Raw genomic sequence first — 24,543 nt, 5'->3', positions numbered from 1 at the left:
ACCAATTATTAAGTGACCACAGAAACTCAAGGATGGAAATATTCCTTGTATAGAAGAAATGCAGTAAGTTATAAAGATTGAGATGTGATAAAGTGTGAAGTAATCGTTTGGATGCCAAGACAGAAAAGAACCTAAGGTGATAAGGAGATTATGTACATGCAAAAAAATGGTTTTTGGCTAATGATTATTAGTCATACTTCCTATGTGTGAAGCCACCCAGAGTTGAAACTTTTACTAAGAGAATGGAAAGTATGGTATTCCAGGGGAAAGTTAAGGGAAGATGCATTTTTCAGGAAATATATTTAAGAAGGATTTGGGGTTGGTTATCCTAGTATTGTTTAAATTAATTATTTGAATAGATGGACCTTTTGGACATGGGGTCATCAGTCAGTGCTTTGTCACATTCATGTGAAATCTGAGACACAATTGAATAAAAACAGGAATTCTAAATTGTGTTTGTTTCATATTATTCAATTATTTATATATTTTATTTCTGAAGTTATTTTAAAATCTATCCCTTTAACTAATACTCTATGCTCCACATATAACTATGTCCAGTATAAATCTATTTCTTGATTAATATGCTGAAACTTAAAAAAAAAGTTCTGTGAGAAGGAAAATGTGCGTTCTGTACTGGTCTTTGCCATTTATGATGGCTGTGTAGAACTAATGTATTGCATGACCACGTGAGAAATTTCTGTTGACTTATTGTAATAGTGATGAATATTGAGTGTTTAGCACAGTGTACCAAACATGGGAGTAAGCACTTTTATATGCATCATCTGTAATCTTCATAACCACAGGTTAAGATAGGTGTCATTATCCCCATTTTACTGAGGATAATTGACTCAGGATCGTATGGCTATGAAGTGATTGAATCCATATTTTAAATTCAGAAACTTCCATCTGTCCAATTCCTAAGCCTATTTTCTTTCTCTCCATTAGGCTGGCTCATCTCCAACTGGAAAAATAGTGATACTTCCAATGACAGACTTTATACTTCATTCTTTATAAAGCACTTTATCATACTTTTGCATTTGATCTTGTAAATAACCCTGTGAGATAAATAGGGCAGATGTTAATAGGTGAGGAAATCAGAGGTAGAAAGTTTTTGTCTTGTCCAGTAGGAGTGATTTACTGATAGATTTAAAAAAATAGCAAAACATCCAATGGGAATCAGTGTTTGAGATTTTGGGACTGATCCCTTGAATAACTGTATATTTATTTCTTAGATCTTTATAAGATTATTCTGAGCTGTAAAATTTTATAGCCTTTAAGTGACCAGAGCTGGGGTTTTGACACAGATTTGTGCCTGTTATATGACTAAGTACATCGCATATGTAAAGTACTGTGCCAAGCCACTCTGATGCAAAAACAAAGTAATTTCCTTTCTTGCCATCCTGGAACTTAAGTTTTGTGATAGCTTATACTACATACTACTAATATGTAATACTACATATTACATAGCTTACACTAAACTGACACAAAACTGAAAACTGAAATAAATAATAGTTATATATTCTTTTTTTTCTCTTTAAATAGACACGTTATTATATCCATAGGTGATAAAAATCCCAGAACTACTGTTAGGCACATAAATGTAAACCCTGCTGAATATTTAATGTTATTGAGCTTGTGCAACCCCAGCATGGTTTTTTTTTTTTTTTTAAGATTTTATTTATTTATTCATAGAGACAGAGAGAGAGAGGCAGAGACACAGGCAGAGGGAGAAGCAGGCATCATACAGAGAGCCTGACATGGGACTCCATCCAGGGTCTCCAGGATCACGCCCTGCACTGCAGGCGGCGCTAAACCGCTGCGCCACCGGGGCTGCCCCCCCACCCCCCCCAGCATGGTTTTGAGGCCAGTGACCTCTTTCTGTCTTCCTGTCTGGGTGAAACCCAGTCTTGCTGGGCATGATTTTCTGTCCTTGCTTCTAGCATCTTCCTTTCATTCAACAAATGCAGTTATTTCACCATGTTCTTTTCTAGATTGAAGTCTAATTTGGTATCTGTTTGGACTTTGATTACTTCATCCATTACTTGTTCTAACTGATGTAGTTCAAGGTTTGTTTTCTGATTTTCTGCTCTGAGGGCTGAAAATCTCTCTTCTCCAAAATAATATCTTTTTTTCACATTAGTAGCCTAAGACATTATTTGCTGAGCGGCAGTCTCCTGCTGCATCTTGGTGACCATATATCCTTGTAGATGGTATCCACGTTGGTGTCTATGATATTTTTTTTTTAAGATTTTATTTATTTATTCATGAGAGACACACAGAGAGACTGAGAGAGAGGCAGAGACACAAGCAGAGGGAGAAGCAGGCTCCATGCAGGGAGCCTGATGTGGGACTTGATCCCGGGACTCCAGGATCATACCCTGCGCCGAAGGCAGGCGCTAAACTGCTGAGCCACCCGGGGATTCCCTGGTGTCTATGATCTTGACCAACACAGCCAGTGATTTTTGCTTGCTGGGTTGTGAACCCATTTTCTTCAAGTAAACACACTAAGGCATGGGTATCAAAAGTAGAGCTTCTTGTTCCCAAAAGAGGTGAAATCTCTCATTTTGTGCTCCAGATCTCTCTTGAAGGAAGACACTCAGCTGTGGCACAGACAGAGGATCCTGATGTCCCTCAAGGGGCCCTGCCTGGATGCAGGGGAAGGGATGGAGGTTCCCGGGCACCAGCATTCCTGGTGGACAGGAGGCTGGCCCAGGAAAGGCAGAGCAGTTAAAAATTATACCTTCCTAAAGATAAATGTAAAACATAAACAACACCTATCCTTTAAAAACAACACTTTTAAAGTGATCACCATGAGGGACTGTATTACTAGGTAAGAGAAGTATATTGCCCTTCATTTATTAACCCTTATTGGGCATTCCTCCCCATCAGTCTTATTATATTCCATTTAGTTTAATCACTTCCATTTTTTCAGTATGTATTTATAGGCATCTGCTAGTGTGAGGCATTTTCTAGGTATACAATTCCTCTAATATCCTTCAAAAGAAATACATGTACCTGATCAGTAAGAGTTTCAGAATATCCCCTGGATTGTCATCAGACTTTCTGAGATTCCTTCTGGTTGTAAGATTCTAAATTCTGCAAGTTTCCAACATTCCTGAAGTGAATACATTACAAAGTTAAAAAGCAGAGCATGATGGTAAAGTTACTTTTTTGGGTCATGCAGGAAGTCTAGGGGAAGGAGGGAGGATGATCTCAAAGCAAGGAAAATAATCCAGATGGTTCTATTTTTAACTAGTCAGGGATTTTTTTTTTTTTTATCACATTCTAAAATTCCCTTTTGGTAAGCAAGAATCAACCATATAATTTGACTGTTTCCTTATTATTGGGTTAGAATTGAGACCTGGTGATTCCACTTAGATGTTTGTAAATACTTTGTTGCAGTGAAGTCTGGTATGTGTACCTAGTCTCTGTGCTTTGCTTATCTTCGAAGTACTCAAAAGGAACCTTAATTTCTCAGTTTCTTCTCACCACTCCTTTATATTGCTTTTTAGTGAGTCAGAATATGAATGATATGAGTTGGATGAATTGTAACTCATTTTGGGTGCTCTTTTAACTTTCTGGAGTTTCCTAATAACTAAGGAAAGAATTTGGTGACTTAAGTAGAGGAGGGGAATGGTAAGTGGACATGAAGGAGAAGGAAGGAAATAACTCCATTTGAGACAAGTTGTGTTAAGCATTGGCAAGTTTTATACCATGAAGATTATCTGTCATTTATTATACAGCTTTTCTTTCCATTCTCAGTTGATAGTACTGGGTCTGGGTCTGCATGAGTTGGCTTTCAGACTCCTCTTGTCTATATGATAGCACATTTATGTACTTACTAGCTTTGTCTCTGTGATTTTCGTACACACTTATAAAGGACCACTAGCTATGCACAAAATGAGAATGTTAAGATAGGCCAAGATAAGAACTTTATAAAACCTCCATTCCAAGGCATCAAGAAATCAGTTGGACATGTATTTTACAGTTTTACAAAGAACAGTTTTTCTAACTTGCTTTGTATATGTAATAGTACGTAAGTATTTGCTAGACTGTAATTTGACAGTTTTCTTAAAATTTAAAGGAAAAATGAGAAGACTTGAGGTTTCTTGTAGAATAATATGAGATTTCTATTTGTGCTGTAAGAATATTTTTTTTGCCCAGGATTGCAATGAATAGATTTTGAAATCCTAATGGGAGAACAAAGCCCACGTACAGGAATAGCCTTTGTAAGTCCCATAAGATCTATACCCTTTACATTGCCACATAAAGTTAAATTCACTACCAAGCAAATTTAATCTACACTGATGATATTAGTACTCTTTGCTAACTGTAAATAAAAGGATTTTGTTATTGTTATAGGAAGGAAGTAAAATACTGTGATTATCTTTAGTCTTAAAAAGTCAAAACATAAACCACTTACTTAGATTTTTGTGATGAAGTCCCTAACCCAAACATAAAAATCACACTTTTCCCCTTATTTGTTTAAGTCACATTTGCTGTGATACAATTTACATATAGTAAGATTTACTTTTTTTAACGTACTGTAGATTTTGACAAATGATCTTGAAATGAAAGTATTCAAAGAAATGAAATGAAACTATACAACCATCACCATTACAACAAGGACAGAACATTTTTGTCACCCTTCAGAATTCCTTAATTTGTTATAATCACTTCCTCCTACCACCTCAAGCTCTTAGTAACTGATCTGTTTTCTGTCTCTGAAGTTTTTGCCTTTTCTGTAATGTCAGTATGTAGCTTTTGAGTTTGGTTTCTTTCACTTAGCATATGCCTTTCAGATTCCTCTCTGTTGCTGCATATATCAGTTGTTTATTTCTTTTCATTGTTGAGTGTTATTCCATTGTATGGATGTATCAAATTTGTGTTTATCCATTAGCTAACTGTAGGGCAATTTTGGCAATTATGAACATATGCAGAACATAAATGAACATAAATTTTCATTTTTCTTGGGTAAATATTTAGAAGTAGGATGCTGGGATATATGGTTAACAAAATATTGATTTTATAAGAAAACTAATAACTGCCAGACCGTTTTCCCAAACATCTATACCATTTTGCATTCCCACCAGCCATATATGAGTTCCATTTGTTCCACATCTTTACTAACATTTGGTATCATTGTTTTTTTGTTTTATTTTGTTTTTAGCCATTCTTATAAGTGTGTGGTATCTTAGAGTTTTAATTTGCATGTCAGCAGGTGAGTGAAAGTATAGGTCCCTTACCTAGTCATTACATGATCCCTCAGCACTTGCGAAGAGTATTTGTCTTAAAATACTCCATCTCGAATCATGAATTAGAGCAGTGGTTCTCAACAGGGGCAACCCCTCTCCTCTAGAAATTTGGTGTATGTCTGGAGACATTTCTCTTTGTCACAGCTGGAGAGGATGTGCTACTGGTGTCTAGTACACGGAAGCCAGGAATGCTTCTAAATATCTTAAAATATACAAGACATTCACTATCCCTCCCACCCCAAAAAAGAATTATCTAGGTCGAAATGTTAATAATGCCATGGTACAGAAACCCTAGATTAGGGCAACCATCACATTAGATATTAAAGTCATATACCAAATTTAGTTGTATTAAGGATGCAACGTTAATTCAGTAGGATGATCATTAAAGGTCCTGTGAGGATGGAAAATTGAAAATGTTTCCTTGCATCAGTATTGTATTCATAGCTAGGCAAAGCCCAGTTACATTTTGTCAGTGTTCAATGACTTTGTCCAGTAATAGTATTGATTTCAGCTATGTTTGAAAAAATTTGTATAACATGATATTTCATACAACTCTATGAATAATTGGTGCACATTAAATAATTTTTTTAGAGATTTTATTTATTCATGAGAGACACAAAGAGAGGCAGAGACATAGGCAGAAGGAGAAGCAGCCTCCTCACAGGGAGCCCGATGTGGAACTTGATCCCAGAACCCCAGGATCACGCCCTGAGCCAAAGATAGATGCTCAACCACTGAGCCACCCAGGCGTCCCAGTGCACATTAAATAATTATTAAATACCTAAATTAATACGGGGAACTTGGTAGCTGCAAACAAGGTCACATTCATTTGTCATGCACTGCTAAGACCAACATGTGGAAAGAAATATTTTCCCCAATGTTGCCTACTTGGGATTCCCAGTAGAGTTTGGGGCTTTTGTTTTATTTTGTTTGCTTTGCTTTTATTTGAAGTGCATTCTCAGCCTTGTTTTCCTTAAGCCCTAGGCATATTCTCATTTGGCTTGCCCCCCTGCAAAAAAAAAGAAATAAAAGAAAAATCCATGTTTCCAAACCAGATGGTATGTGTGTCATTCTTTCAAGTCTGAGAAAAATCACTGTACTTCCCATTACTATCATATATTCTCAAAGCAGGATTACAGAGCCTATTTCTTGAAAATCATTACTAATTTTAAAATTCCCTCTAAACAATAGTGCATTTTGCTGGCTTTTTGGGGCAGTTTATCTTGGTTGCCTTGGACAGAATTGTTACCGTGTTCACCATAAGTGTTTAGTTGCCCGAATTCTTGGCTAGTAATTTATAATTTCATTTCTGTACAATCAAAGATGAAAATTTGGCAGCTGCTTTATTTTATTGAAAATAATGAATTTCCTTGTTTCCACAAAGATATTCAACAACAAAATCGGGCTGTGGTTTTTAATGAGCTCAGGAATCTTCAAGGGACTTGCCCAAATGCAGTTGAAACTCCAAGTAAGAACAGATGTTTCTAAGAATATGCAGAGTTCAGTGTGAGCCTTAAACTTCTCATTTTTTGTCTTCTAAAAAGTCATTATGTGACCAAGTTGTCTATAAGGTAGCAAATGTTTATTTATATTTACCACACTGTCCGTTAGAGGGCAGCAGTATACAGACACAGTGACCAGAAAACCAAGTATTAGTGTTTCAGGAGCATGAGCCATTTTTGCTTTTGCATCTTTTAAACACAAATTGAATATAATTTAGTAATTTTATCCCATAATCTGAATTTTTATGTAGACTATCCATACAACTACAATAAGCCTCATCTTTGAACTTTGTTTTAAAATGATTAAAAAATGCTTTTTAGTCTTAATTGTGTATAGATTTGGTTTATAATATTTCAAATCACTTATGAGAAGAAAAACAGTATTAGCAACTAATGGCAATGTCTTTTCTTTAATAAGTGATTCCTGTTTTAACTCTTACTGACTACAGTTATTGTTGTTGTTAAAATATAAATAGCTGGTGATATGACAAGAATCTTGGGAAAACAACATGATTTAAGTTTTAGAGGCATGGTGTCATACCAAAGAATATGTAATGAATAAGTATTTTTCAAATGAATGTACTCTAAATGTTTGAAAAAAGCTTTCATATTTATTCTGTGTGTGCGTGCGTGTGTGTGTGTGTGTGTGTGTTATAAAAGGCTTCCTCTAACAACTCATTTTGTCCTCACAAGAACCTTATGAAGTAGATTCTGTAGAATTATCTAGATTACAGATGAGGAAACTAAAACACAAGTGGTGAGTGAATTGACACTGCAATTGACACTGCATGTGACACTGTCACATGACTGGTAAGTGGCTAAGCTGGAATTTGACCCAGAGATCTGACATCAAAAGACCATGCACTAAAAATACCTTGTTGTACTACTCTTTCATTGAATTGTCTGACCTTTCCTCTGAATTGTAGTGCCACCTGTGTTACATTTTTACACATAGTCCTGTTTTGGGCTCTTTATTCCATTAGCCTTTTTAACCCTTACTCATACCAGTTGCCATATTATATTAATCATTACAGGTTTATATAAATTTTAATATCTAGGAAGTTTGACTTTTCCATTTACTCTTCTTCAGAATTATCTGGACTATTTTGGAATCTCTATTCTTCCTTACAAAATTTAAGATGAACCTATCACATTGCAGGATTTTTACTAGAAATAATATATGTATCCTTAATTTTCTAAATAACCTTAAGTCTTAGAACAAGACTGAAGAATATATACATTAAGAGAGATGGATAAAATATAGTTAGAAAAGATACTAGCATCACTAAGTTTTATTTTCTACCTTTATTTTCCATGTTTTAAAATTTGTTACAATGAATATTATTTACATCATGGAAAATAAAGTTTTAAATTTTATTATAAAGAAAATATATGTAAATAGAATCAGAAGTAATGAAGAATGTATTTTATTTTTTAAAAAAGATTTTATTTATTTATATAACAGAGAGAGAGAGAGAACACAAGCAGGGGGAGCAGCAGGCAGAGGCAGAGGGAGAAATAGGCCTCCTGCTGAGCTGGGAGCCCAATATGGGGCTCAGTCCCTGGACTCTGGAATCATGACCTAATCCAAAGGCAGACGCTTAACCAACTGAGCCACCCAGGTGCCTCTGAATAATGTACTTTAAATGATTCTGATTCAGACCCTCAAAATCCACATGAATTACCTTTCTAGCCTGAAAAAAACTACCAACAAGTTTTAGAAAACTGGTATTTGTAACTTTAAGAAGATATCTTAGCTATTGTGTCTGAAGAACAGAGAAAAACAAACATACTTTTGAAAAGGACAGTTTCAGAAACTATAGACCAGTGAGGTTGGTGTTAATCTAGGCATAATTTTAGAACAGTTTTTTCAGCATATAGTGTAGAAAGTAGTGATCATGAAGACTTGGAGAGATATTTATTTATCTATCTATCTATCTATCTATCTATCTATTTATTTATTTATTTATTTTCCCCTGCCTTTACTAAAAATACAAAGGGAAAATACAAAGTAATGAAGGTTACTTTGGCAAGAACAAGTTTTATATCTGACTTCACCTTCTTGGGAACCTTGTAAGAGAAGCCTAAGTATATTACTTAGGCAAAGTTACATACCAAGCATTACATAATGAGTAGAACAAAAACTAGAACCCAGGCTTTTTTATACTTAAAAGAGTATTAATTCCATTGTGTTGCTGAGATATGCTACCTGTATCATCTACCTTGACCCAACCGTTTCTTTATCTGGGTCTAGGCCAAATAACCATAAAGAATTGTGGGGAACAGCTCTAGTAGGTGATGACAGATGTCCATTTTAACTGTATGAAGAACATACACAGTAGTGTTGAGCTTAATCTACAATATGAATAACAGGTTCAGGGGGAAAGAGAATTTCCTGGTTGCAAAGAATAATGGTGGTAAAGCAGCTTCCCTAGATAGACAATGTTATTAAAGGATGGATTCCATTCTGCCTTAGTATTTGAAATATAATCCTACTTAACTGAGTGGCTGGATAAAAATTGACACCAGCCTTAAGGGTCTATGTAAATATTAACTGACACATTTAATTCAATTATTGCAAGCCTAGTAAGTGTTCAACATTATGTCCAACTCTTTGGAAAACAGTAGAAAGTAGTTTACAGTGCCTGCTATGTGCCAGGCAGTTTCTGGATACAACAGGTATACAGCAGAAAACAAAAAATATTTTTTGATTGGCTGAAATGTGGGCCCTCGCAGAGCTTCATTTTAGTAAGAGAAGGGTAGACAATAAACAAGTAAAATTTGTAGTATATGAAAAAGTGGTAAGTACTAAGGAAAAAATATAAGAGGAAAAAGGAGTGTGTTAGGGGGTATAGTTTAGGTAGGGTGGCCAAGAAAGGTGGCATTTGAGCAAAGAAATACAGGAAGGAATAGAGGTTACTGTTCAAATTGTAGGGAGATGGGCAGAAGGAATGTTTAAGTGCAAAGGCCTTGAGGGGAGAACAAGAAGGTCTCCATGGCTAGAGCAAAATGAAGAATAGAGTCTTCATGTAAATTATTTTGTAAATTATTTTAGGAACTTTGGATTTTACTCTCAGATGAAGAGCTAGTTTGAATAGAGTATGTGATGAATGAGTAGAGTAGGTGATGGTTTGACATATTTTTAGGATCATTCTGCAGTGTTAAGGATAGAGTAAGGGAAGGAGCAAGGGTGGAAGCAGAGAGACTGTTCTGTGGTAATATAGAGATGTTGACATGAACCACAGTGTTGTTGAAAAGTGGTCAAGTTATGGACATATTTGAAAGGCAAAGTCTGAAAGATTTATAGAAGAATGGATAATTAGGTATTAGAGAAGGGCATTAAAGATGTCTATAAGCTTTTCACCTGAGTAGAAAAATAAATATGCCTTTTACTGAAGTGGGGAAGACTATAGAAAGCAGATTTGGAAGAGTAAGTGCTCCATTTTGGACATATATTTAAGATGTTATTTTAAATCCAAAAAGAAATACTATGTGTGGATAGTTGAATATTTGGGTATGGCATTCAAGAGAAAACTCAGTGGGGGATAAAAATTTATGATCATTGGCATTTTTATGGTTTAAATACTGAGAATGGAAGCTGTCACCAAGGAAGTAAGTAGAAATAGAAAAGAGGCCCAAAGTCTGAACCCTGGGCTCAGATAATAATTCTGAGTAGACAGGTGAAAAGTAGACAAAGATATAGCAAGAAGACCTAGAAACCAAGTGTGAAAGTGTTCATGGAAAAGGAATAAGAGTGATCAGCTGTATCAGATGCTATTGATAGGTCATATAAGAAGTAAGATTCTGGTTCTCTTTATGGCATGTATCTGAATTATGTATAATCACTCATCTGTCTGATTTCAGTTTGTGGCCCTCTGAGCTCCCACTCTCTAGCTGGCAGTCTACCATTGTTATTTTAACTTCTGGTTAATTATACCTGTTTGATGTTGCAGGAGAATCCCAACCCTCATATGGCATTCCAGAAAGTTCCACGTCCAACAGAAGGATCCCACTTGCGAGTACATATTCTTCCTTTCCCAAAGATTAATGAAACTCGGGTACAGGAATTAATACAGGAAAATCTTGCTAAGAACCAGAATGCACCTCCTGCTTCACGAGTGGAAAAGAAATGTGTTGTGCCAGCAGGTCCACCTGTTGGTATGTATTTATCTGGGAGTTTTTTTGTTTTGTTTTAGAAGTAAACCTTTTATCAAGATATAAGACACAAAATTGAAAGTGTACCACTTAACAAATCTTTACAAAGTAAACAAACTTGCGTGACCAGAATTGGAGCATTGTCAACATTCAGAAATATCGTTCCATTCACTGTCTCTCACAAACAGTAACCATTAACCCAGAAAAGAAAAATCGTTTCTTTTTTAAAAAACAGCCATATTGAGATAGAAGTCACACACCACAAAACTCGCTCTTTAATACTCACAATTCCCTGATTTTTAGCATATCCCAGAGTTGTGCACTCATTTTCACTAATTTCAGAATGCTTTCATTATGCCAAATAGACATACCCCATACCCATTAGCAGTCACTCCCCATTATCCCCCAAAACCAGCCCTTCCCTAGCATTAGGCAATAATCTTTCTATCTTTATAGATTTACCTATTCTAACATTTTATATACATGGAGTTATACAGTGTGTGATCTTTTGTAACTGGCTTCTTTCGCTTAGCATATTTTCAAGGTTCATCTTTCTGGCATGTGTTAGTACTCCATTGCTTTTTATGGCTGAATAATATTCTATTGTATAGATATGTGTGTGTGTATGTATATGTATACATATGTGTGTGTGTATATATATATATTTTTTTAACTTTATTTTTTAATTTTTATTTATTTATGATAGTCACACACAGAGAGAGAGAGAGAGAGAGAGGCAGAGACATAGGCAGAGGGAGAAGCAGGCTCCATGCACCGGGAGCCCGATGTGGGATTCGATCCCGGGTCTCCAGGATCGCGCCCTGGGCCAAAAGCAGGCGCCAAACCGCTGTGCAACCCAGGGATCCCTTTTTTTTTTTTTTTTTTTACATTTTGTTACCTGTTCACCAATTGGTGGATAGTTGGGTTGTTTCTCCTTTTTGGTTACCATTTTAAGAATGCTGCTGTGAGCATTCATGTGTAAGTTTTTGTATGTATATATGTTTTCAATTCTCTCAGGTATATACATGGGTGTGGAATTGCTGGGTCATATGGTAAATCTATGTTTAATGTTTTGAGGAACTGCCAGAGAGTTTTCCAAAACAGCCGCATCATTTTACATTCCAACCAGCAATGTATGGACATTCTGATTTCTCCATATGCACTAATGTTGTAGAGCATCCTTTTATGTACTCACTTACCATTTTTATATCTTCTTTGGAGAAATATGTATTTAGATCCTTTATTCATTCTTAATTGGGCTACTTGCCTTTTATTATTAATTCATAAGAGTCCTATATATATTTTGTATACAAGTCCCTTATCAGATAATATAATTTGCAAATATTTTTTCCCATCCTATGGGTTGTCTTTCTTTATCTTCTTTTTTAGCTATTGAGAGAGTTGTGTTCAGGTCTCTGGTTATAATAGTAAAATTGCCTATATCTCATTTTAATTCTATCCATATTTTTCTTCATATATTTTGAAGATGATTTATTGGATGCAGATATATTTATAAATATTATAGCATCCTGGTGATTTATCGTTTTATCATTATGAAATGTTCTTGTCTCGTTCTTGTCTCTAGTAATGCTCCTTGCCTTAAAGTATACTTTGATGTTTATATAGCTATACCAAGATTTCCTTTCTTAATGTTTGTATGGTTTATCTTCTTTTATTCTTTTATTTTCAAACTTTCTAGGGCATTTTATTTTATTTTATTTTATTTTATTTTTGGGCCTTATATTTTATGAATGCTTCTTATAAACAGCATGTGGTTGGGTTTTTTTTTAAAACAGTCTATCTTAGTATACAACTTCTATTATTGAATAATATTACTTATATTTATATAAATGTAATTACTGATATACTAATGGCTTTAATGTAGTTTAATGGGTTGGTTTTTTTCTATTTAATCTTCCTGCTTCATGTTTCCTCCTGCTTTCTTCCTTTCTTTTGGATTAATAAACTATTTTTTTAATTAAAAAAAATTTTATTTGAATTCAGTTTGCCAACATAGAGTATAAAACCTAGTGCTCAGGGAATCCCTGGGTTGCTCAGCGGTTTAGCGCCTGCCTTTGGCCCAGGGCGTGATCCTGGAGACCCGGGATCGAGTCCCACGTCAGGCTCCCGGCATGGAGCCTGCTTCTCCCTCCTCCTGTGTCTCTGCCTCTCTCTCTCTCTCTCTCTCTCTCTCTATGTCTATCAAAAATAAATAAATAAATCTTAAAAAAAAAAAAACCCTAGTGCTCATCTCATCATGTGCCCTCCTTAATGCCTGTCACCCAGTTACCCCATCCCCCCACACCTAATAAACTATTTTTCTTATTCCATAATTTATCTCTGTTAACTTGTTGTTTATATGTATGTTTATTGTTGTTTTAGAGGTTTACCTAGAGGCCATAGCACACATCTACTTTTGTCAGTTCGGCTTTCACCAGAAACTTTGCTGGTCAGCTTAGCCATCTGCCAGAGTCAACCCTGAGTTCTCAGCCTCCTGTGTATACCCAGTATTGGCAAATCTTCTGGGGAAAAAGTAGATGTGTGTGTTAACTCACCTCTCTAGCTTCTTTTCCCTTCTCTGGAATTTTAGGTTCTCCAGTCCTTCTGCTTCTATAGGAATTTGATATATTTAAGAAGATCATTTTGCATTTACTCTGACTTTTGTAATTTTTCTTGGTAGGAATTTTGGTTTGCTACAAACTATTCCATCATACCTTAGAAGTGAGTGTAATTTTATTACCAATGGATAACAATATAGTCATTGTATATTTATGTAGGAATGTTAATTTGCCATTCTTTTCCTTTTTTTAAATTTAAATTCAATTTGCCAACATAGAGTATAACACCCAGTGTTCATCTCATCATGTGCCCTCTTAATGCCTGTCACCCAGTTACCCTATCCACCTATCCACCTCCCCTTCTGCAACCCTTTGTTTGTTTCCAAAGTTTTTGCCATTATTTTCTTAAGAATTAATAGCTTTTACTTAAGTGTTGATTGGACTTTAACATAGAGAGGGGATGGAGAAGGTAGACAAGTTAGGGTAAATAGTTATCTTTTGAAGGAGTTAGGTAACTTTAATATTCATAAGCTAGCTGAGTACTTTCTTTAAATACCTACGTGAAGAGATGAGAAATTGTTTAAATTTAATTTACTTGAATTGTAGCCTTGTCTCAATATTATCTTTGTATAGTCTCTTTACTTTCCTCATTTTCAACCCATGTCAAATTCTTTCTTTAGATATATGTGGAGTATCTCATTGCAATCAGTGAGAGAGGTACACATAACTTAGTATTTAGCCCTGTGTATAAAATATGAATGAATGAATGAATGAATGAATGAATGAGCCTATGTCCAACTTTCTGGTTCATTTGGGTTGATCAGAATCAGGATTTCCTTTGTACTAAAATTAAAAATTTGAATGTTTCATTTTACATGACACTCATTTAATATGACTGTAAAATTGCTCTGTATGAGGCATTCACATTTTGAGAGGTTAATTAGTTTCTACCCATTCTTTAGAGGAGCCAGACTAATGAGGATTGGCTAGAACTAGCATTGGAAAGCCAAAGCTTTAGAAAGGAAACCCTGGTAAGTCAAGTACCCATAAACCAGAGTTGTCATCAGATGTTAGAAAGTGAGTATTAGAATGCCACAGCTGGGGATTTGGCTGATCTGAATATCAGTAACTCCAAGTGAAGAACTTTCTTCTGGGAGTGAACTAAGTCATAGTCTTAAATAATTCCCAGATGGTAAAAGACTTGCTACCAGAAAATCTGTTTTGTTTTTTTTTTAATAGCTTGCCCTAAAGAAAATTTAAAATACCGAAGAGATTTTAGAATTAAAAGTTTATAAACACAGGTTAAAGATGTTGCTCAATAAAGTGTGTGGTATTATTTGGATACTCTAAGAAGTTTCTTACTCTAAATATAGATAGATTTCTAGTTCAGCCTATTCCACTGACTTACATGTGTGGGAAGCACCAGAGCACACAATTAAGAATGAACATTTTATACAGAAGTCATGTGAGATAATATATTTAACTATCATGATAATGCAGAATATATCAGTGTTGCATGATTAAAAACAATATGAAGAAAACTGGTAAAATTTGAGTTCTGTTGTCTAGTTAATTATATGGTGCCAGTTGATTGCCTGATTCTGATAAAGCATTATAGTTAGGTAAGATGTCACCATTGAGGGTAAGCTGAATGATGAGTACATGAATCTTCTCTGTGCTATTTTGTAACTTTTTGTGAGCTTAAAATTATTCAAATAAAGTTTTAAAAATGATTTAAAGGATATAAGATTTTGTAGTAATGAAATGAAAAGGATGCTAATAAATAAGAGATGATACTCTTTCTTCTTAGATATGAAGGAAGTGAAGGGATTATACCTTTAGATTCCAAGAGCAGCCATAAAATAAGAGATCTTAAAGAAAAAGCAGAATCAGACCTATAAATGTAGAGAACAAGGAGGGGTTTGGGTAAAATGGGTGAAGGGGAGTGGGAGATAGAGACTTCCAGTTATGAAATGAATAAATTACAAGAATAAAAGACATAGCATAGGGGCATCTCAGTGGCTTAGTTGGGTGAGTGTCTGCCTTTGGCTCAGATCATAATCCCAGGGTCCTGGGATGGAGCCCCCTATCAGGCTCCCTGCTCAGGGAGGATCTTGCTTCGCCCTCTCCTCTGTCCACCCCACCTTCTGCTCACTCATGCTCTCATGCGCTCTCTCTCACTCTCGCTCTCTCTTATAAATAAAATCTAAAAAAAAAAAAAAAAGATATAATAAAGAATTCAATGATATTATAATAGCTAGACAGATGGTAGCTACACTTGTGGTAAACAAAGCATAATGTATTAACTTGTCAAATCACTAGGTTGTACACCTGAAACTAATGTAGCATTGTGTGTTAACTACACTCAAATAAAAAGAAAAAAATATATAAAGAGTCTTTCTTTTTTAGCTTAGAATTATTGATACTACATGTTTTGTACCAATGATTTGGTAAAGTTCTTGGTGAAATTATACTTTTATTTAACTAACACTACTTTTATTTATATCCTTCTAATACTCTTTTAATAAGAAATTTATTCTAATTTTAGGCTATATATTAGTCTAGAATTATTCAATCTTATGGTAAAGGTGACTGGTACGTAGTTCATAGGACTAAAAAACTACTCCCAAGTTTATATAGTAATTCATAGGCCATAACCATTTCTCTTTTTGTATAGTGCTTTCTCAAGCCCCCATTACTCATATTTGTAGAATCTGATTTTTTTGTGGTATATAGTTTTTCTTTGGTAATGTCTTAGAAATATCAGCTTCTTTTTTTGTTAGTAGTCCTCTCACGTATAAGTATTAGCCACTTTTGTCATGATACTCTACCCCAAACACTTATCATTTTGTTTACAATTGAAGTTAAAAGTAGATGTTTACTTTTTCACAATCTTACTGTGCATTATGAATTAATTTGCATAATAGTTTAGTTTGTCATTGGAATCTATCCTGTGAAATTATCCTTAAAGGCTGTTGACTAACCTGACACTTCAAAACCTAAATATGTAATCAAAGCCATGAAATAGAATACCTTCGATGCTATGCAACCATAAATTCTAAATGTTGGTCATGTAAATAGGTACAACCATATAAACTGTAAACAGTAATATTTCCTTTGCTTTTGTAATTGCTGAAGAAGTTTAATTTGTGTTGTCTTTATATTCTTCTCCTAGTTTCGATAATGGATAAAGTGACAACAGTTTTCAACAGTGCACAGAGATTGGAAGTTGTTAGAAACTGCATCTCATTCATATTTGAGAATAAAACATTGGAGACTGAAAAGGTAATAAAATGCCTTCTTTCCCAAGTAAGCATTCATCATTTCCTTTTCAGATTTACATGTTTAGCGTGCAGAATGATCTCTCCTCTAATTACATCTCTATTCCTTATCAAGTGTCCTTTCATTGTTTTGATCATTTTATTTTATTTTTTTAAAGATTTTTTAATTTTATTTCAGAAGGAAAGAGCAGAGTGAAGGAGAGAGTACAAGTTGAGGGGAGGGATGGAGGGAAAGGGAGAAGCAGACTCCCCACTGAGCAGGAAGCCTCATGTGGGGCTCCATCCCAGAGTTCTGGGATCATGACCTGAGCTGAAGGCAGCCGCTTAACTGACTGAGACACCAGCTGCCCCTGATTTGATCATTTTAAATGAATTATGTCTAAGATTTAAAATCTTAGCCAAGCATAGATAGATACATGGCTACCGGAAAAATATAGTGATTTTTTCCTTAAACATTTAAACATTGTTCTTTAAATCCTACTTTGACATATTACTTAGAAATTTAACATTTTAAATATAATTTTATTTATTGCAAAGAATCTAGTCAGAATAAGAAATGAATTATAAAAAAAGTGGTATTCAACTAAATGTGCCTCATTAAAGCATATTTTCTTGCCTTCTTTAAGAAAACATGTTAAATATAATATAACCTTTTTATATTAGTGACTCATTATAGCTCTGAATATCTATTACGAGGGACTAAACCATGAAAAGAGTAACATCCCCCTTACACTTAGGGTAAATGACCCCAAGCCTTTTTAGGTTTTGACTTTTTTGGTTTCCATTTTGTCTTAGGCTTAAAGTGTTAAGACTTCCTTTTGTTTTCTTGCTTTCAGGTTTTACATCCTGTTTCTTGTACCTGCCTATAACAATATTATTATGCTCTCCTACACTCAGACTTCTTCCTTTCCTTCTTATTTGCTCCTCCAATCTGTATTTTTTAGGTTTACAAGGTTAAATAAGCTTGTTATTATTTTATATAAAGTATATTAACTAAGCTCTAAATGGTGAACTGGAAGAGACATTCTTCTGGGTGATGAAGTGAAAGAATTTTAATGCATAAATCTAGACATTTGTATTTGTTGATCTGAGTCTTTTTTCTTTCTTTAATATGATAATGAAGTGAGATGAGGAGATGTAGAAATCTCTAGTCATAAATTAAAATTGACTAGTGATTAAATAACTGACCAATTTAAAAGTATAAAATTACCTGTGTTTCTTGTCATTTTAATTTTTCTTTCTGTTCTTGCCACAGAGATGTGGCCAGTTATTGAAAGAAGGCGTCTAAGTGTCATGAATGTTTTGGTGACCAAAGTTTTGTTGAGTTTTTTTTTAAAGTGAAGTTAATGTTTTTTTTTTTAACTTATAGTATAAATCAGTCTTATTTTTCATGCTGGCTTACAAATAAAAATAACTATAAACCTATCTATTTTATAATTATTCTTAATAGCAAATCAACACTTTTCTGTAAGTTTAATTCTAATATCTTTGTTAAGGTTTATTGGGTACACTTGAATTTTTAGTGTGATTGAAAGTTGTTATTTTCCATTGAGACCTTTTGTTCACTTCTACTCTCTTGTCCTCAGACCCTTCCAGCTGCACTGAGAGCCCTTAAAGGAAAGGCAGCAAGACAGTGTCTCACTGATGAGCTGGGATTACATGTCCAGCAAAACCGGGCTATATTAGACCATCAACAGTTTGACTATATAATAAGGATGATGAACTGTACTCTACAGGTAATTTTTGGTTCTTTCAGATTATTTCTAATATTTGAGAATGCTTTTTATTTTCCCAGGAGATTCTGTAATTACTGATATGTCAAGTTCTTAAGCCTTCCGTACATAGTGAATAGAATAAAGAATCAATATCCATAACATTTCTGTCAGAAACATTTATTACTTGTCATAAATAATGAGTTTTCATACTATCTTTGTATGCTCTTGAAGAATACTTTAAGCCAACAAATAGGTAAAAATAGGTTATTTTGTTCTTGAAGCAAGCCTTCTGAAAATGAAAAGTTGTCTTTAAAACAGTTTTATGTTACATAATGTTAGATTATTTAATAATTAAAAAAAAACAAAAAAAGATTATTTAATTACTTAATTTTTCATTTCATTCAGTTTTTAGTGGTACTATTAAGAGAGATGATAATGAATGATGGATAATCCAAATTATAAATGAATTACTCAATTATATAATTGCTAAGCACCATACATATAAATAAGGTAAAAAAATACTTCTAGTTGGCGTCAAAATATATATGTTATCTTACAGAAATAAACTTCCCATAGAATAATGAAGACAGTTTAGGAGAAGCAAATAATAAGATTTCCCCATCCTCTCTCACATGTTAGATACTGACATTGGCATCATATTGTTTATAGGTGATACAGAAATTATTTCTCAAACATTTTGCACAGGAGAAAAAAATGTAATTAAATAATTAAGAATTCAAAGACTATCTGTGGGACTCTGAAGTAAACAAAGTGCATGTTAAATTCTGTTAGATTGGAGAATGAGAATTACTAGGTATAATTAATAATGAAATTTCTGGATGAAAGAAGGCCTAGATAAATGGAAAGATACACCATGTCCATGGATTGGAAGACTTGATATTGTAAAAATATCATTTCTTCCCAAAATAATCAATAGAGGCAATGCAATTTCCATCAGAATTCTAACTAGAAGAGCAAAAGCCTAAGAATTACCAACACAGTCCTAAAACAGCAACAACAAACTTGGGAATTGGTCCTGTTAGATACCAAAAATTAGTTTAAAAGAAGACATACCAAAAAAAAAAATAAAAAATAAAAATAAAAGAAAACATACAAATGGCCAAAAGGTACAGGAAAATGTATTCAACATCACTAATCATTAGAGAAATACAAATCAAAATCACCGTATCACTTCACATTTGTTAGAATGGCTATTCTCAAAAAGATAGAAGATAAGAAGGGTTAAGAAGGATGTGGAAAAAAGGGAACCCTTGTGCACTGTTGGTAAGAATGTAAATTGATACAGACACCATGAAAAACACAAAAGTAAAACCAGAGCAAGCATATTAATTCCAACAATCCCACTTCTGAGTATGTCAGAGGAAAACAGGTATTGAAAGTTATCTGCACCCCCCATGTTTACTGCAGCATTTTTAACAATAGCCAAGATGAGAAAACAGTGTGTCTATCAACAGATGGATAGAAAAAGAAGATGTGGTATATAAAAGCAAGGAAATTATTTAGCCACGAGAAAGAAGGAAGTCCTGCCATTTACAATAACATGGATAGCTGTTGAAGGCATCATGATAAGTGAAATAAGTCAGACAGAGAAAAATAAATAACATGGCATAACTGATATGTAGAATCTTTAGCTGTTGAAGGCATCATGATAAGTGAAATAAGTCAGACAGAGAAAAATAAATAACATGGCATAACTGATATGTAGAATCTTTAAAAAAAAAAGGTCAAACTCTTAGAAACAGAGAATAGAAAAGTGGTTGCCAGGGCATGATGAATGGAGGAAATAGAAGTTGGTAAGAAAAAAAAAAAAGAAGTTGGTAAGAGATGCAAATTTTTACCTATTTGTTGACCAAGGCCTAGGGACCTAATATAAAATGTGGTGACTATAGTTGATAAAACTGTATTACATACTTGAAATTTGCTAAGAGAGTACAACTTAAATATTTGCATCAAACAATAACAAAACATAAATATGGGACTCCTTTTACAATGTATGCAAATGTCAAATCACCACGATGTACACTTGAAATATTTTACCATTTTATTTATCAATTATACCTCAATAAAACTTAAAACAATTTTTAATTAAGACTGTAGAAATCAAAGACAGTATGGTATCGGCACAATCATAAACAGATTGACCAAAAGAACAGAATATAGAACAGAGTTCGTAAACGGATGTTGATAGATAATAAACAGAGGTACACATATATGGGAATGTGATTTATGACAAAACTGACATTTCAGATCAGTGACAGAAGAATGAAAAATTTAATAAATTGCTGAGAAAATTAGGTGGCCATGTGTACAAAAAAAATGTACAGATACCTTACTGGTGTTTGTATATCACACTATATACTAAAAACAGTTTATGAGGATTAAATATTTAAATATGAAAAGACAACCTATACAATTTTTCAAACAAGCTTTAAAGGAGATATCCTTGACATTGGGATAGGAATAGATTTGTTACACAAGTCACAAATAGCGCTGATCTTAAAAGAAAAGATTGATAAATTTGGCCACATTAAAATTAAGAACTTCTCTTCATCAAAAAAAAACAAACAAAAAAAAAACCATGAAGATAGTGAAAATGCAAGCCTCAGAGTGAGAGATGTTTGCAAAGCATATAACTGCTGACAGATTAGAGCTCAGATTATAAAAACTCTTACAAATCAATAAGAAAAAGGCAGCAAATTTTTAATGAGCTATAGACTCTAAAAAGTATAAAAGTATCTCAGAATAAAGGAAACCCACTTGGTCAGTAAGAGAGGCTACTCCTTCATCACAGTTCTGGAAAGAGAAGATATGTGCAGCTAAGTTGATCAGAGCCCAGGTGAACCCATCAGAGTTGTGGTGGAGCTGTAACCCCATGAAATGTGAACAAGAAATAAACATTTTTTTCTTATAAGCCACTAAGATATTGAGGTTAAATTATCTAGAAAAAAGATCTATGTCAATAATTGACGAAGTGTAAAATAATTAATTAATTAATTAATTAATTAAAAATATCTTGTTTATTTATTCATGAGAGACACAGAGAGAGAGAGAGAGAGAGAGAGGCAGAGACACAGGCAGAGGGAGAAGCAGGCCCCACGCAGGGAGCCCAATGCGTGACTTGATCCTGGGACTCCAGGATCACACCCTGGGCCAAAGGCAGGCGCTAAACCACTGAGCCACCCAGGGATCATGTAAATGTGTAAGTTTAAATCATTATGCTAGCCTTTTACATTCACTATTTTATAATAATTTAAAAATCAGAATACCAAGTATTGGTAAAGTTATGGAACAAATGGAACTTGTAAACTTTGCTAGTTAGAGAGTAAAATGTTATATAATTCCTTTAGAAAATTTAGTAAGATATAACACAGGAAGAAATAAGATAATTTGTTATTTTCCTATGAAGCTGAATATGAACTATTCTATGACCCAGTGATTCTCATTTTTGTAGGAAGGAAATCATGGAGTACCTTTATGAGGAGAATAAAACATAATAAATTTGACCTAAATAAAGCTATGTGTTTTGTTACTTTGCTGCAGTTTCTTTGGTATTATAATTATAGAGAACAAAGGAATTTGATTAACAGATGGAGGTCTCTAGAAGCCCTAAAGTTAGGTAATTTCTTGATACCCTGTGATTGCTGATAAAACTATAAAAACTGTTTTAGAGAGCTTTTTTTTCGTTAGAACTTTTTGTGCTATTTATTAACTGAGGAATTCAGTTTTAATGTTTCTTTAAACTTAATTTTAGCATATACCTATTAGTCATTTATAGAAGAGTGAGGTACCCTCAGGCTATGAATATTTTCCTTTTTCACTTGAATAATCATATTTCTGGGGAGAAAAAGGCATGGATTTTTTTTCTGCTTTCAAATACACCTGGACTAGGGCACTTAATATTTTTTTTATTCAATATTTCATAAATACATAAAAACAGATACTGCCTTTATTCCAGCACATGCTGTTGTTTAACGTTGTATAGAGGCTTCTCAGATATAAATGGGTTCACATGTGACATTCTTATTTTAATAGGTTATTTATTACTAACTTGGGATTTGTTAGTATTTATATTCTTGTTGCAACAATGTTACTTGTGGGGATTTAACGTGACATTCTGAACATTTTTTACAAAAAGCATAGAGTTTCAAGGCAGAGAGGCCAAACATCTGTGTTGGTATTTTAAGAAAGAAACCTTAACTAAATGAACTAATTTTTAGCTAGCAATTTGAAAACTTTAGTAATTTTGCTTTTCGTGATTTTGAAGTTATTCTGTCCTTCCCTGTCCTCAAGGGGAAATTAAGTGGAACTTGAGTACTGCAAGGGATTATTTTATTTATTAGGTTCTTTCAATGCCAAGGAAATTTTTTAAAGGACTGGTTTATAAAGGCTATATAGATTATTCCTATATATCATCTCATTTCAAATAACTAATCATCTTTTGGGTGCTTTTATAACTGAGATTACTATAAATCTCTCCAAAAATATCATGGCCTTAACTCTTTCATTTTTATCAAATACATGATTAAAACTTCATGTGTCAAGATCTTAGCTAAAGTTTTTTAACAATAAATTATAATTTAAAAACCCGTGATGTCCTCCATTTTCAGCATCATAAACAACTGCATGCTAGAGGAACCCTCTGACTAGTATAGTAGAAATAGATCTTAGTATAGTATAGTATAGAGGAACCCTCTGACTAGTATAGTAGAAATAGATCTGAGAAAAATTGTATTAAAAAAAAGAAAAATAGCCATGTGATTTGGTACATTGTTTTTTCTAAGAAGAAAAGGAAATTTCTAATAGGCTCTTTTTCTACTCTCAGGAAAGGGACAAATACGGAAAACCAAATTCTCAGCAATTAGCAATTAGGAAAACCAAATTTGTGAGCACAATTAAGCATTGGCCTCTACAAGGATTGCTGTTTGACCCTGAGAGTTTTGAAATAGGCTAAGACATAAAAAGGGGAATAAAATAATTCCTATTCAATAGCATACCTCTCCCCTTGTCTCTAGAAGAATCAGTTGTAAATCTTTCCTGGAAGAATGTATCCCCAATTTAAGATTCAGGACTCCCACAGATTAAATTCAATAAAATATGAACTCACTATTTAAAAATGACCAAATACCAGGGAAGTGAGCCAGTATGAATTAGTGTCAACAGAAACAACCAACAACAAATTATATATGTGGCAAAGAACTGGTATCATGTTTATATAAAGAACTTCTACAACTTAAGAAGCCAAACAAACCAATTCTTTTTTTTGTTTTTTTAAATTTTTATTTATTTATGATAGTCACAGAGAGAGAAAGAGAGAGGCAGAGACATAGGCAGAGGGAGAAGCAGGCTCCATGCACCGGGAGCCCGATGTGGGATTCGATCCCGGGTCTCCAGGATCGCGCCCTGGGCCAAAGGCAGGCGCCAAACCGCTGCGCCACCCAGGGATCCCCAAACCAATTCTTTTTTTTTTTTAATTTTTATTTATTTATAATAGTCACAGAGAGAGAGAGTGAGAGAGAGAGAGAGAGGCAGAGACACAGGCAGAGGGAGAAGCAGGCTCCATGCACCGGGAGCCCGACGTGGGATTCGATCCCGGGTCTCCAGGATGGCACCCTGGGCCAAAGACAGGCGCTAAACCACTGTGCCACCCAGGGACCCCCCCCAAACCAATTCTTAAAAATGGAAAATTTAAACAGATTTTCACAAAATAATGTGTGAATAGTCAATAACCACATGAAAAAGGTCTCAATATCTTTAGTCATCAGAGAAATGCAATTGAAAATCACTGTGAGATAGTACTGTATAACCCACCCTTAGGCTAAGATTAGACTGACAATACCAAATGTTGGCGATGTTGTAAAGTAACTGGAAGTCTCATACTTTATTGTTGAGAACATAAACTGGTACAGGCACTAAAGAAAATAAGTCTGAGAGATTCTTATAAAACTAAGCATATACCTATTCTGTGATCTGACAATTTATAGATGTCTGCTGTTTATTTTGAAATGGCACTAAAAATAATATGGATTAATGGATAGATAGATGGATAAATAAATAAT

The 24,543-nt window shown here is 34.1% G+C and overlaps 1 protein-coding gene and 1 long non-coding RNA gene across 4 annotated transcripts in view; one reads left to right on the top strand and one right to left on the bottom strand.

Moving 5' to 3' along the window:
• Window positions 1–3,069, bottom strand: part of LOC111091555 — a 57,211-nt gene extending 54,142 nt beyond the window's left edge. The window contains exon 1 of one of the 2 annotated variants that reach the window (XR_005375738.1): window positions 3,016–3,069. This is a non-coding gene — a long non-coding RNA (uncharacterized LOC111091555). The remainder of the gene's footprint in view (window positions 1–3,015) is intronic. The other variant, XR_005375737.1, reaches the window with a different exon arrangement.
• The window catches only part of SBF2 (SET binding factor 2), a 454,973-nt gene that overhangs the window by 260,335 nt on the left and 170,095 nt on the right, over window positions 1–24,543 (top strand). For both annotated transcript variants that reach the window (XM_038569025.1, XM_038569026.1), the window contains exons 14-16: window positions 10,711–10,915; window positions 16,646–16,755; window positions 18,338–18,487. In XM_038569025.1, coding sequence (XP_038424953.1) covers window positions 10,711–10,915; window positions 16,646–16,755; window positions 18,338–18,487 — 465 coding nt within the window. The remainder of the gene's footprint in view (window positions 1–10,710; window positions 10,916–16,645; window positions 16,756–18,337; window positions 18,488–24,543) is intronic.

The sequence above is a fragment of the Canis lupus genome, chromosome 21, assembly GCF_011100685.1.
Source record: "Canis lupus familiaris isolate Mischka breed German Shepherd chromosome 21, alternate assembly UU_Cfam_GSD_1.0, whole genome shotgun sequence".
NCBI classification, from domain to species: domain Eukaryota; kingdom Metazoa; phylum Chordata; class Mammalia; order Carnivora; family Canidae; genus Canis; species Canis lupus.
This window is presented reverse-complemented; position numbering and strand designations above follow the sequence as displayed.